Below are 12,012 nucleotides of genomic sequence, written 5' to 3'. Positions count from 1 at the left end.
TGATACATGCTTATCACTGACAATGACGTGATTAACCCCTTAGGTATCAAAATTTGGTACTGAACAACTAGACATTTTTTGATCCTCGATAGTTTAGAGGCAATTCGGTCGGTGCCTAAAATGTATCAAACTCGAAACCCAGCCCTTCTCAGCACACCCTGGATTCGAATTCACTACTCCAGGTGTGGTAGTCAGCGTCTTTACTCGTTGAGCTACCCTGGCCCCTGTGTGTGGCTTTTGTTATGAAAATTGGTATGTGTGCTGTTGGACTGATGCTTCAGCAAGCTTTGAGAGGACACAGGCTTTCTGGTACTCCATAGTAAATGTCTCCTTAATTACAGTTCTTCAGGAGTCATTAGATCCCATTCTGCACTCTCAAAATACACACACATTCACTCCATGTAACCTGTGAATTGGCATAGCCCAATGAAATGAATGAGTGCTAAGCTCTGGAACTCCTTGCCCGCCGAGCTGAAACAGGACTTAGATCTGGGGGCTTTTAAAAATGAATTAAAGCGTCTTTTAAAAAGAGATCAAGTATGCAATCATTTATAGTTTGCGCTCAAATGCACATTTCTTTATGCAATGTCAGAATTTAGTAATGCTCTTGTAAATGTAAATGTATTCTTTTTTACTTTCTGTATGTATTGTTATGTGGAAAACCCATCTGGGGACGGACATTGCAAATTAGCCTCGGCTATAAATGTTGTAGTGTGGTGCATGTTGATTGTTCCCACTTGTCCCTATCAAATAAATAAAAAAAAAAACTTGTTTACAAGAGTGTTAATAGAGGCTGTGTTTAAAACACAGAAATAATGTCTGTGTAGGCAGCACACTAGGTTTGATTCTGACAATTGAAAACTCATATGATGCCCAAAAATGCTGTCTAGTTAGGCAGATCAGTAATGGCACTTTTCCACTGCACGTTATGGTTCAACTCGCCTCAACTCTACTCGCTTTACTTTTCTGAGCTTGCATTTCCATTGCAGTTTAGTGCCACCTCAACGTGGGTGGGATTATAGAATGATCGTTTATTGATCATGACATGGTTTTGCACACAGCCATTTCTTTTTTCACAATTCGAAAGTCGCGTGAAGAAATGATACTGTTATCGCTGTTACTAACTTTAAAACTAGCGAGTTGGTGCCGCGTGTCGAAAATACAGTGACGCTGGTAGTGACAATTCTCCTTGACCAATCAGTGATCTACAGGGTTTTGACGTCACATTTAGTATCGGCTCTGCTCACTTGGAACCTCGACCGAGGTGGTACAAAAAAGTATCATGTACCAGGTACTATCCACAGTGGAAAACCCCAAAAAAGCGAGCAGAGTCGAGTTGAATCAAGTTGTACCGTGCAGTGGAAAGCCCAATAAGTTTAATCTGAGTGTTCAAGCACTCATATAATGCAGAAAATGAAATGTCATACTCTTTTAGATCAATGTTCATTGTTTATACTTTAGAGGGATACCTTCACCATAACAAAACTATGGAAAAAGTATTAGCAATATACTGATATTTCACATCAAATGTCTCATGAGGAGCGTGCAAGGGATCAAAGACGTGCCGCAGGTTTTGTATAGAACCTGTACAGTGCATACAGCTGAAGAAATTATGTCTTACAATAGACATAAAAGGAGAAAAAAAATATATATAACCTTTACAATGGTGTCCTTTTCACTTGGAGTCAAGGAGAGTGAAGTGCTTTGTTTGAGAGATGCCCACAGCCATCCACATTAAGACACCTGTGTGCAACATTTGCTTCCGTGCGGCTGATTGTAGTTGGTAATAATCATAAAACCAGATTCTAATTTTCAAAAGAGCTGGCGTAAGGCCTTTTGTTGTAACACACTTTCTATGATCAAAGGGCAGAGCTGACATCAAATTTCCATGCAAATTGGAGCTGTTCAGTTCTCGCTTTCTCTGTCTTTAGCTTCCAGCTGTTTCAGTTTCACTCATACCATGAGTCTAGTGAGATTGCTGACATACGAGAACTGTTAACACATATAGGTGAGATTTCTCACTTTTAAAATAATGCTCTTCTCTCTTTGTATCTCCAAGGTTGTGGATTTGATTGTACCACCACTGGCGTCACTGGCCTTTAGTAAGAATGGTAAGAACACTCTCCAGCTATCTGCCATAGAAAGACAAAATATACATTAAATTTAGAAGATTCTAATAAGCACTGATACTTTAAGTCATCCATCCATCAGTCCATCCATCCATATTTTAAAAGGAGCTATGACCTCTAACTAGGCATAAGAATTATACAGAACTTAATGATCCTGGTTCTGATTCCATTTAATGATTCCAATTCCTTGACTACTCCATTAAAGATTGTTTAAAAAATAGTTTTTCCAAAAATGAAAATTATCTCATCATTTAAACACCCTCATGCCAGATGTGTATGACTTACTTTCTTCTGCAGAACACAAATTAAGATTTTTGGAAGAATATCTCAGCTCTGTATGTCCATACCAGGCAAATGAATGGGTGCCAACATTTTGAAGGGCCAAAAAGAAAAAAGGCAGCATAAAACTAATCCAGAAGACTCCAGTGGTTAAATCAATATCTTCAGAAGTGATATGATAGGTGTGGGTGAGAAACAGGTCAATATTTAAGTCCATTTTTGCAAGAAATTCTTCTTCCTGCCCAGTAGGTGGTGTTGCATGAAGAATGTGACTCACCAAAAGCACAAAAAGTAGTCATGAATTACTTTTATGCTGCCTTAATGTGATTTTTGGAGCTTCAAAATGTTGGCACCACTTGCATTGTATGGACCAAAAGAACTTAGACACTTAGAACAGCATCAACAGATTAATTTGGCTTATTAAAACAGTTTAGGCCTCTTTGATTGAAACGATAACTCCTGATTTTTTTTGACCGATTGAAAGAAAACAAAAAAACAGCAAAAAAAAAATAAAAATTCCCAAATCAGACTACACTGGCTGCGTGCGCTGTTATGTCGCTGAATAGCTCTATACAAAACAGTGTTAAACCGATATTGACGCACCACTAATGGAGCCGAAAAAATTTAATGTCATGAAAAGTGTTTGTTTATATAATTAAACTGGTTCTGAAAAAGAACCAGTTCTAAGTTTCCAACTCGCCCTCTAACTTTGCTTGTATTTGAGCGACCAAGATTAATCTAACCCTTCTTCTTTGTGTGTGTGTGTGTGTGTGTGTGTGTGTGTGTGTGTGTGTGTGTGTGTGTGTGTGTGTGTGTCCCAGTCCAGTGGCGAATCGTGAGTTTGCGGGTGCTGTCAGAGATCACACTGCTGTTGCTGAGCCAAGAGGAGGTGGAGGAGAGAGAAAGAGATGGAGAATGGAAAGTAGAAGGCATCTCCTCAAACACACGACTGCTGGCACTCATCTCTGAGGCCCTGCTGCCACAGTACGACCACTCATCTTCATTCTGCTCTCTCATTTTACTCCTCGATTGTCTCATGTCATTAAATTACCTCTGTTCTTCATATCGGTTTCTCTTTTTGATTTCCTGTTTTAATTGTCCTTTGTTATCATGTAGTCACTTCACTGTTCAGAATGAGGTTTTATAAATCTTTTCTAATAAATTCTTCTTTCAAAGGGAGCATGCACTCCCTAAACACTTTATTAGGAACATTATACTAATACTGGACAGGGCCTCCCTTTGCTCTCAAACAGCCTCAGTTCTTCATGGTATTGATTCCACAAGATTTTGGAAACATTCCTTTGAGATTCTGGTCCATGTTGACATGATTGCATCACACAATTTCTTTGGATTTGTCAGCTGCATGTTCTTACTGTGAATCTCCCGTTCTATCACATCCCAAAAGTGTTCTATTGGATTCAGATCCGGATACTGGGAAGGCCACTGAAGAACAGTGAACTTATTGTAATGTTAATTAAACCAGTTTGAGACAATTTTGCTTTGTGACATGGTGCATTATCATGCAGAAGGAGCCAAAAATGATGGGTAAATTGTGGCCATGATGGGATGCACATGATCAGCAACAATACTCAAATAGGCTGTGGCATTCAAGTGATGATTGATTGGTATTAATAGACCCAAAGTGTGCCAAGAAAACATTCCCCACACCATTTCACCACCAGCACCAGCCTGGACTGTTGACACAAGGATGTATGCTGTTGGTGCCAAATTCTGACCCTGACATTACCAATCATGTCAACAAGGACCAGAATTTCCAGCATATTGTGGAGAATGCCAAGAAGAATTGAGGCTTTTTTGAGAGCACTGATAAATGCTATGCAGTAATACAACTCAACTAAATCTATCATCTAAATCTCCTAAGGGACTCTGTCTTACATCACTTCTCACCTCTAGTTTTATATTTTTATTCAGATGGAATAATTTTTTTAGTATACTGTATATTGTTTTCCAGCAAGACGTGCAATCATGTGCTGACTTATTGTTGTTCTTGGCTAATACCTTTAACAAATACTTTTACAGGGTGTTAAAAGAGTTCACCCAAAAATGAAAATTCTGTCATTATTACTTGACCATATGTTGTTCCAAGCCCAAATGCATTTCTCTTTACAAAAGGAGATGTTAGGCCGATTGTTAGTCCCAGTCACCATCACTTTCATTCATCTTTTTTTTCTTCCATACAATGAAAGTGAATGGTGACTGAGACTAACAGTTTGCCTTCTCCTTTTAAGTTACATGGATGAAAGAAAGCCATATGTGTTTGCAAAAACAAGGTAAGTGATGACAGAGTTTTCATTTTGGGGTCAACTATTCCTGTAAGAGTGGCGTATACTCTCCCATTTAAAGAATATTATCGATATGAAATCCTGAAAGAGGGGACCTTGCTGCTAAATCAGTTATATTGTTTATTGAAAATAGTTAATAATATGTATGAGAACGATAGATAATAAGATGATATTTTGCATATACATATATATTATTAATAATATAGTATTTATTTTATGTAAATCATTAAACATGCCTAGTTATTAGAATGACTAATTCAGGCAGAGAAAATACCTGTACAGGTTAGATTGAGATGTGTTTAACAGGATGATAAAGTAGGCTGGAGTGTTTCTCTTCACCCTACAGCTGTCCTGAAAGCATTATACACAAAGCATTTAGCTATTTGTGCCTTTGCTATCAAAGCAGCTGTAGTACGAGCGAGCACGACAATGTGACGAGGCAAAAAGTTTGCTCCGACGGCACATGCTTGCATTGTCGACAGCTCCATTGATTACAAACAGGAGCGATTGTTTATTACATCGCTTGCTTGCAGAGACATGGTATAGCAATATACTTCCTTTGTTCAATGTGTATTTGTCAAGCACCCAATGAGCTGCGGAATGCTGAGCGCTTGTGGGAGAGAGAGAGAGAGACGCAGTGGCAGTAATATTATTATGACTTGTCATTACTGAGAAATGTATGACATTCTGGTTTTTAATGTTTTATATGCATTTTTTGATTTTTTTAAATGTTTGATGGATTTTTCACACAGCACCCGTGATTTCGCCAGATGGCACCCCAGTTGGGAAACGCTGTTTTAATGTACCATGATTAATTGCGATTAATCACAGAAATTTGCGTGATAAATTATTATTTGTTTTATCAATTCACAGCTCTACTTTTAATAGAAAACTCAATTTTCAGCTGCCATTTCTCCAGTCTACTTAGAAAACACTGATCTACCTCATCATTAAGAAATAAATCTAATGTGTTAATTTGGTGTTAGAGAAACCCTTCTTGTTATTTTAGAACTGTTGGAAATAGTTGTGCTTCCTAATGTAGTGTGACAATTGTAATACAATGTATTTCTTTCAAGTTGTTGAAGCATTAAATCCACTTGCATTTCCAAAGTTCAAATTTGGTTTGATAAGTGGTCTAAAAGAAACATCTTTAGAAACTCATCTGTCTATTATTCTTTTGTGATATCTGATCTGATACAGTGTTTTTAACTAAAGGTCAGAGAGAGAGTGGAAAATATTCATATAAAACCAAATTACCACTGGGTACAAGAAATCATGAACAAATGCTTCAGAAAGTGCAGAATATAGCCCCTTTAAGTAAATAGCCTGAAACCTGGACTAGACTGTCCTAATGTGCTAATGCAGCGTATTTCATTTCTGTGGTCATTGTTGTTGTTCATTAAATAACTGTATACTGTGCATGTTTTGAGGAGCTGTGGTTTTTAATGTGAATCCTCTCTACAGGTATGAGACTTTGCTTCTGGAGCCGGACCCTCTACCTCTGTATGCTCTGAAACTGTTAGTGTCCCTAACTGAGCACAGCTCACATGTCAGCAGGTAACCAACAAAACTCTCTTCACTCCTGGTTAAAAGGGAGGTTTTATTATTTATATTCACTTATAATTATTTATAACACACTATAGGAAGGCCTTAAAGGGGTCATTAAATGCTTGTTAATTGTTTTTATTATGTTCCTTGAGGTTAGCTTATAATGTTATATAATGTTTTGTAAAGATTTTTGCACAAAAAAAAAACAAAAAACATGATAAACCATTTATCAAGCATTGAAATTTGCTTAGTGTAGAACAATCTGTTAACATTAATAATGTTAAACATTGTAACAGTCACAAGTTGAATCTTTGTGACACCTGCATTAAAAGCAATCTAGACGCAGCGCAACAAATTAAACAAATGAAAAAAGTGCAGGTGCCTCGACATGCATTTTTGAGACTTTTAAGTTCTTTTTAACTTGGCACAGTTTTAAAAATGTGCGATACGCGATGCAACAATCAAAGAGATTTGTCCAGCATGTGTTTACATAGGAGAACAATGATAAGATTATGAACAGAGGAGATGCACGAAAAAACACATTCTATGTGAATGGCCCCTAATCCGTTTGCGCGTGCTGTGAGTGAGAGTGCAGAACAAGTTCAGTAACCATGTTTATTTTTTCATTTATTAAAAACCTGAAGTCCTGGGGGCTTGGGTAGCTCAGTGGTAAAAGGGGCTACCACCCCCTGGAGTTTGCTAGTTCGAATCCTAGGGCATGCCGAGTGACTCCAGCCAGGTCTCCTAAGCAACAAATTGGCCTGGTTGCTAGGGAGGGTAGAGTCACATGGGGTAACCTCGTCATGGTCTCTATAATGTGGTTCATTCTCGGTGGGGTGTATGGTGAGTTGAGTGTGGATGCCGCGGTGGATGGCGTGAAGCCTCCACACGCGCTGTCTCCATGGCAACATGCTCAAAAAGCCACGTGATAAGATGCACAGCTTGATGGTCTCAGACGTGGAGGCAGCTGGGGTTTTGTCACTACACCACCACGAGGATTTAAAAAAAGCACATTGGGAATTGGGCATGCCAAATTGGGAGACAAAGGGGGGAAAGAAAAAGTGAAAACTGACCCGAACCCGGCATCAAAACCCGACAGATTCTCTGGACCCGTCGAAACCAGGTTGGGTTGCAGACCTCTACTTAGTGATAAATGATGGCTTACTGTTTATTACAAACACACTGATAAATGGAAGATTAGAAATAAATGGTTTACTTACCAGCATTACTGCAGGGTGCAATACAGTTGGCACTGCGACATCTTTCAATAAAAGAAACATCTCACCTCTCAGCAGTAACTTGAGCCGATCTCTTCTTAACAGTACACCCATGACGATAACGTATGCTGTGGGCCGTGTTCATGCAAATGAGCAATGTGTTGTGACGTCATAAACACACAGATTTCAAAACTAGACATTTGTTCAGGGTGGTAACTATAAATGCTCTTTTTAGACTGGGGAGGAAGTTTTGGATTCTGAAAATTACTGTATGATTTATAGTAAAGTTACCTCTTATATGTCTTAATATCAAGGAAATTTTCATGACCCCTTTAAGGGAATAGTTCACACAAAAATGAAGATTCTGTCATCATTTACTCAAGTTCAAAGCAGTATGACTGACTGACTTCCATGGAGCACAAAATTATATTAGGCAAAATGTTAGTCTCAGTTACCATTCAATTTCGTTGCACATTCCACCCCCCGCTCCCCCCCCATACAATGAAAGAGAATGTTGACCGAGGTTGACTTTCTGTTTAACATCTTGTTTTGTGTTCAACAGAAGAAAGAAAGTGTTTGGGGCAGCATGAGGGGTGAGTAAATGATGACAGAATTACATTTTTGGATGAACTCTCCCTTTAATTTATTGAATTTGTACAGGTACACTAAATCACTTCACATTTGTTTAGCTCTAAGCTGTAGACAGGGGTTCGTAGTGCAGATCACCAATCTTACTTTTTCCTAGAGCACATTGGGACGTGTTTTCAACCAGTGAGCAGTTGTGATAGACATGTTTAGACCAGTTAACAGCACCACTGTGGGTGTTCAATCCAGTTCTTTAATCACAACACAGATGCTCCTCTAATTAATGCTAATATTTAATCATATTCAGAATAGTATGCTGTTTGTATTGGTGAATGCATCCCCAATATTATTTAACAGAGGTTTTGTGCAGACGTTTGTCTTGAGGCATTTCTCATTTAGCCAGGTCTCCTGTGTGTTCCTGGACTCAATTAGATTATTGATCCTGAAGATTTTAGAAGTAGGTCAGACTGAGGAGTAATAAACTTTTTATGTGCTAAGATGCCGCATACGTCTTCTAACTGCATCTGCAGAATCCCAGAACTGTCTGCTGTGATATAAAAAAGAATTCTGCAAAAAATGTATCAATTATTTAATATCATTACAATTATCTCCATTTTCACAATTGATGCACACCAATCAAATTCCCATACGTGCATGTATATTGTTTGAACAACGATATACAGAGTATAGTGTACATTATAATAGCCTATGGGTGCTCATGAAGTATTTATACATTTACAAAGATAATTTCTGAATATGTTGTGAAGTATGTTAATCAAGCTGTAGCCTTTTCCGTCAGCACAATTTTCATCATCATAGCTCATCGAGGCTTATGGGCTTGCGCACACACACACACACACACACACACACACACGTGCGCGCTCACGCACATAATCCTCCTCTAATTTTCTAAAAGATTTCGTCTTTTATTTTTTGCCCTATCCTTACCACCTCTCTACCTCTCTCTGTGCACTGTAATGAGTGTCTGCGTGTACAGGTGAGTGAATGTGTGAGTGTGTGTGTACATGCGTTTGCAAGAATAAATGCATATAAGTGTATTTCTTATCTCACCCGTCCCCCACTGTTTCTCTAATGGCTCCTGCTAACCTCATACACATCGTCTTTCTTGGTGCTGATAGAGCCACAGCCACATGGCTGATCTATTCAAATTGATGTCACCAATCGGAAAACGACGCACCAACCCCCCTGCATGTGAGGAGCTATTTCCACTCACAATGGTGAAATTAAATTGCATTTGCCAGTGCTTGATAAAGTCCTAAAAAGCACAGGCCTTCTCTTGATAGGTTCCAGGCGAAATGAGATTGCAAATGAAGGACATTAGCAGGTTCCGTGCGAGCATTGTGTCCCTTTATCGGTTGTGATAGTAGTTCAAACTTTCCAATTATCATAAACCTTTGGCCACTCTTGGGTTTGTGCAGATGGTGGAAAATATATGTGTTCTTAAGCAAGTGTTGCTGAACGGCTTCTCTGAAGTGTTCATTTTATCAGTTTGTTTCTAGAGTCTGTTGGCTTATGGTGTGGATAATTAACTAGTTTCTGACCAGTATGTTTAGTTAAAACTCTTAATAATGTGCTCTGCCTTATCTAAAGGAAGAGGGTTTGATTTACTAAAAATAAATGCACTATTTACTTCTTGCAAAAGGGTACAATGTAATTGGCTTGATCGGCCTTGATCAGACCACAAAAACAACACATTGAAAAATTCATTATTTTTGGGCTTCTGCCGCATTTTATTTCAAAAACAGTGGAGAGGTGCCAGGAAACAATAGGGAGAATAGCCAGCCTCAATCTTTAGTCAAACGCAAGCCTGCACATAACTCAGGTTCTACTTGTCATGTCTTGACCCATTCAAAAATCAAATGTAAATGGTATTTATGTGCAGGGATCCAATTGTCATAAAAATATCAGGAAATTATACAATTCTAAAAATCTTAGAATTGTAAAGACTGTGGATGTCAAGGCTTATAGTGAATTTTAGCCTGTTACTCAACTCAATTTATCCTATCGCTTCAGAAGACATGGATTAAACAATTAAGAGTCATATGGATTACCTTTGTGCTGCTTTTATGTTGATTTTTTGTTGTTATTTTTTTTAAGTTTGAATATTTTAGTCTCTCATTTACTTGTGTTGTATGGACAAAATCACGTCATACATCCTTCAAAATATCTTCATTTGTGCTCCATAGTAGAAAGAAACATTCTGTACCAAGGTTTTTTCTGTAACATTAAATTATTTTGTTAATGGTTAACAAAATGCATATGCAATTAATAGCAAATGTTCTATATTTTTTGGGGTCACACTTTTAACTAGTGTTACCATATAATTACTATGTCATTACTGTTGCTAAGCTGAAATTTCAATGAATGTCTAGTTGTTTTGTGGAGCTGCCTGTAATTACACATGATTCATATCATTACTATTACATTTCTAACATGTAATAGATATAACATGGGTCATTTTATGTAAAGTTAATATTGATTAAAACTATTAAATGTATGTATTTATTTATGTATTTATTTTAGCTAGTGTATGGAGAAATCTTTCTACACCAGTGAACATGTCCTTGCTTCTACTGAAGGGTTATGCCCTCTGTTAGTGGGATATTGGACTGGACATGCTGTGTGTGGAAGCTGTCTGTGTCCATGCTGTTCAGCCTGTGCAAGTGTCACGATCTGTTTGTATGTGTGACTGGCTATTATTGTCGCAGCACTGTTTATGTGGACAGCTCAGGACTGAAAGCTTTTTCAATGTGTGGGCATAGCAGTTTCTCCGGCTACAAATACTGGCCCCTGACAGCACCGTAGACCCACTGAACAGATGAGAGAAAGATGGATGGATGGATGGATGGATGGATGGATGGATGGATTGTTTGAGAGTGTGGGATCTATGTAGTGGATCTATTTGTTAGTACACCAGAAAAAATAACTCCCAGTGATGGACCGCGAGAGAAATCGCACCCTACACCTGCTCTGATAGTGTCTCAGCCCCAGAGGGCTGGCAACAGTGGTAAATGTCATGGATTTTGTGTGCCAATACAAGAGAATGAGGGGGAAATGAGGAGTGCATGTCCACAGCTCTTCTTACTGGCTGATTGGAGATCAGATGCAATGGTTGTCTGCAGGCGCAAAGATTATGTGCATACCTTTTCTTATTAGATGCTTTTGTTTCTTTCGCTGACATTTACCTGTGTAAATGCTAATCTCTGCACTTCCCATTTCCGTGAAACTGCTTAGCACCATTAAAATTGCTCTTAGACGCAAACAAAGTGTGAAGTGTTCATTGTTCTGTGATTTAAAACACACAAGTTTAGTTTTTTTGGGATAAGGAAAAGAGCACATGTTAAATTCAGATTTAAGATGCAAGTAAGATAAGCGTATTTAATCTCTGCTGTTAGGATGGCGATTTTGTTGTGGATCATATCTGTCCAGAGCTGACAGGCCTGGTTGGTTATCACTCTCTACAGACCAGAGTACTACATGGGTGAATATATAAAAATAAAAAATGTCCAGGTCACTTATCCAACAACCAAAAGACAAACAAAAACATAATACATTATTTGAAAGAAAATGAAGCCTGTTTTAGGACCATTTAAGGTTTTTTGCTTTGTGACATGATTTTCATGAAAATTAAGCATTACAAAAGCAAAGACTACTACAATATTCTCTTTATTTGGGTCTTAGTCAAAATAAAATCAACCTTGGTGTGATATCAAGCTTACCATATTGCCACATTTCAGTCTATATTATTGACCAATTTTATTATTATAAAAACTTTCCTTAAGAAACTTAAAATCTCCTTAAAGCAATGCAACAAAGAAAATAATGCAAATAAACACTTGTAGACACTTAATGATTTAAGTCATCTCTATAGAGAATATCTGAAGGCAAACATGGCTGGTTTGTATCCTAATATCAAAAATCATTCAAACT

The 12,012-nt window shown here is 38.0% G+C and overlaps 1 protein-coding gene across 1 annotated transcript in view; it reads left to right on the top strand.

Moving 5' to 3' along the window:
* The window catches only part of ulk4 (unc-51 like kinase 4), a 199,602-nt gene that overhangs the window by 96,495 nt on the left and 91,095 nt on the right, over positions 1-12,012 (top strand). The window contains exons 28-30 of the mRNA XM_052143329.1: positions 2,060-2,111; positions 3,230-3,392; positions 6,176-6,268. Of these exons, the coding sequence (XP_051999289.1) occupies positions 2,060-2,111; positions 3,230-3,392; positions 6,176-6,268 (308 nt within the window). The remainder of the gene's footprint in view (positions 1-2,059; positions 2,112-3,229; positions 3,393-6,175; positions 6,269-12,012) is intronic.

The sequence above is a fragment of the Xyrauchen texanus genome, chromosome 15 (genome assembly GCF_025860055.1).
Source record: "Xyrauchen texanus isolate HMW12.3.18 chromosome 15, RBS_HiC_50CHRs, whole genome shotgun sequence".
NCBI classification, from domain to species: domain Eukaryota; kingdom Metazoa; phylum Chordata; class Actinopteri; order Cypriniformes; family Catostomidae; genus Xyrauchen; species Xyrauchen texanus.
Note: the sequence above shows the minus strand (reverse complement) of the source record. Positions and strands in the feature narration are given on the sequence as shown.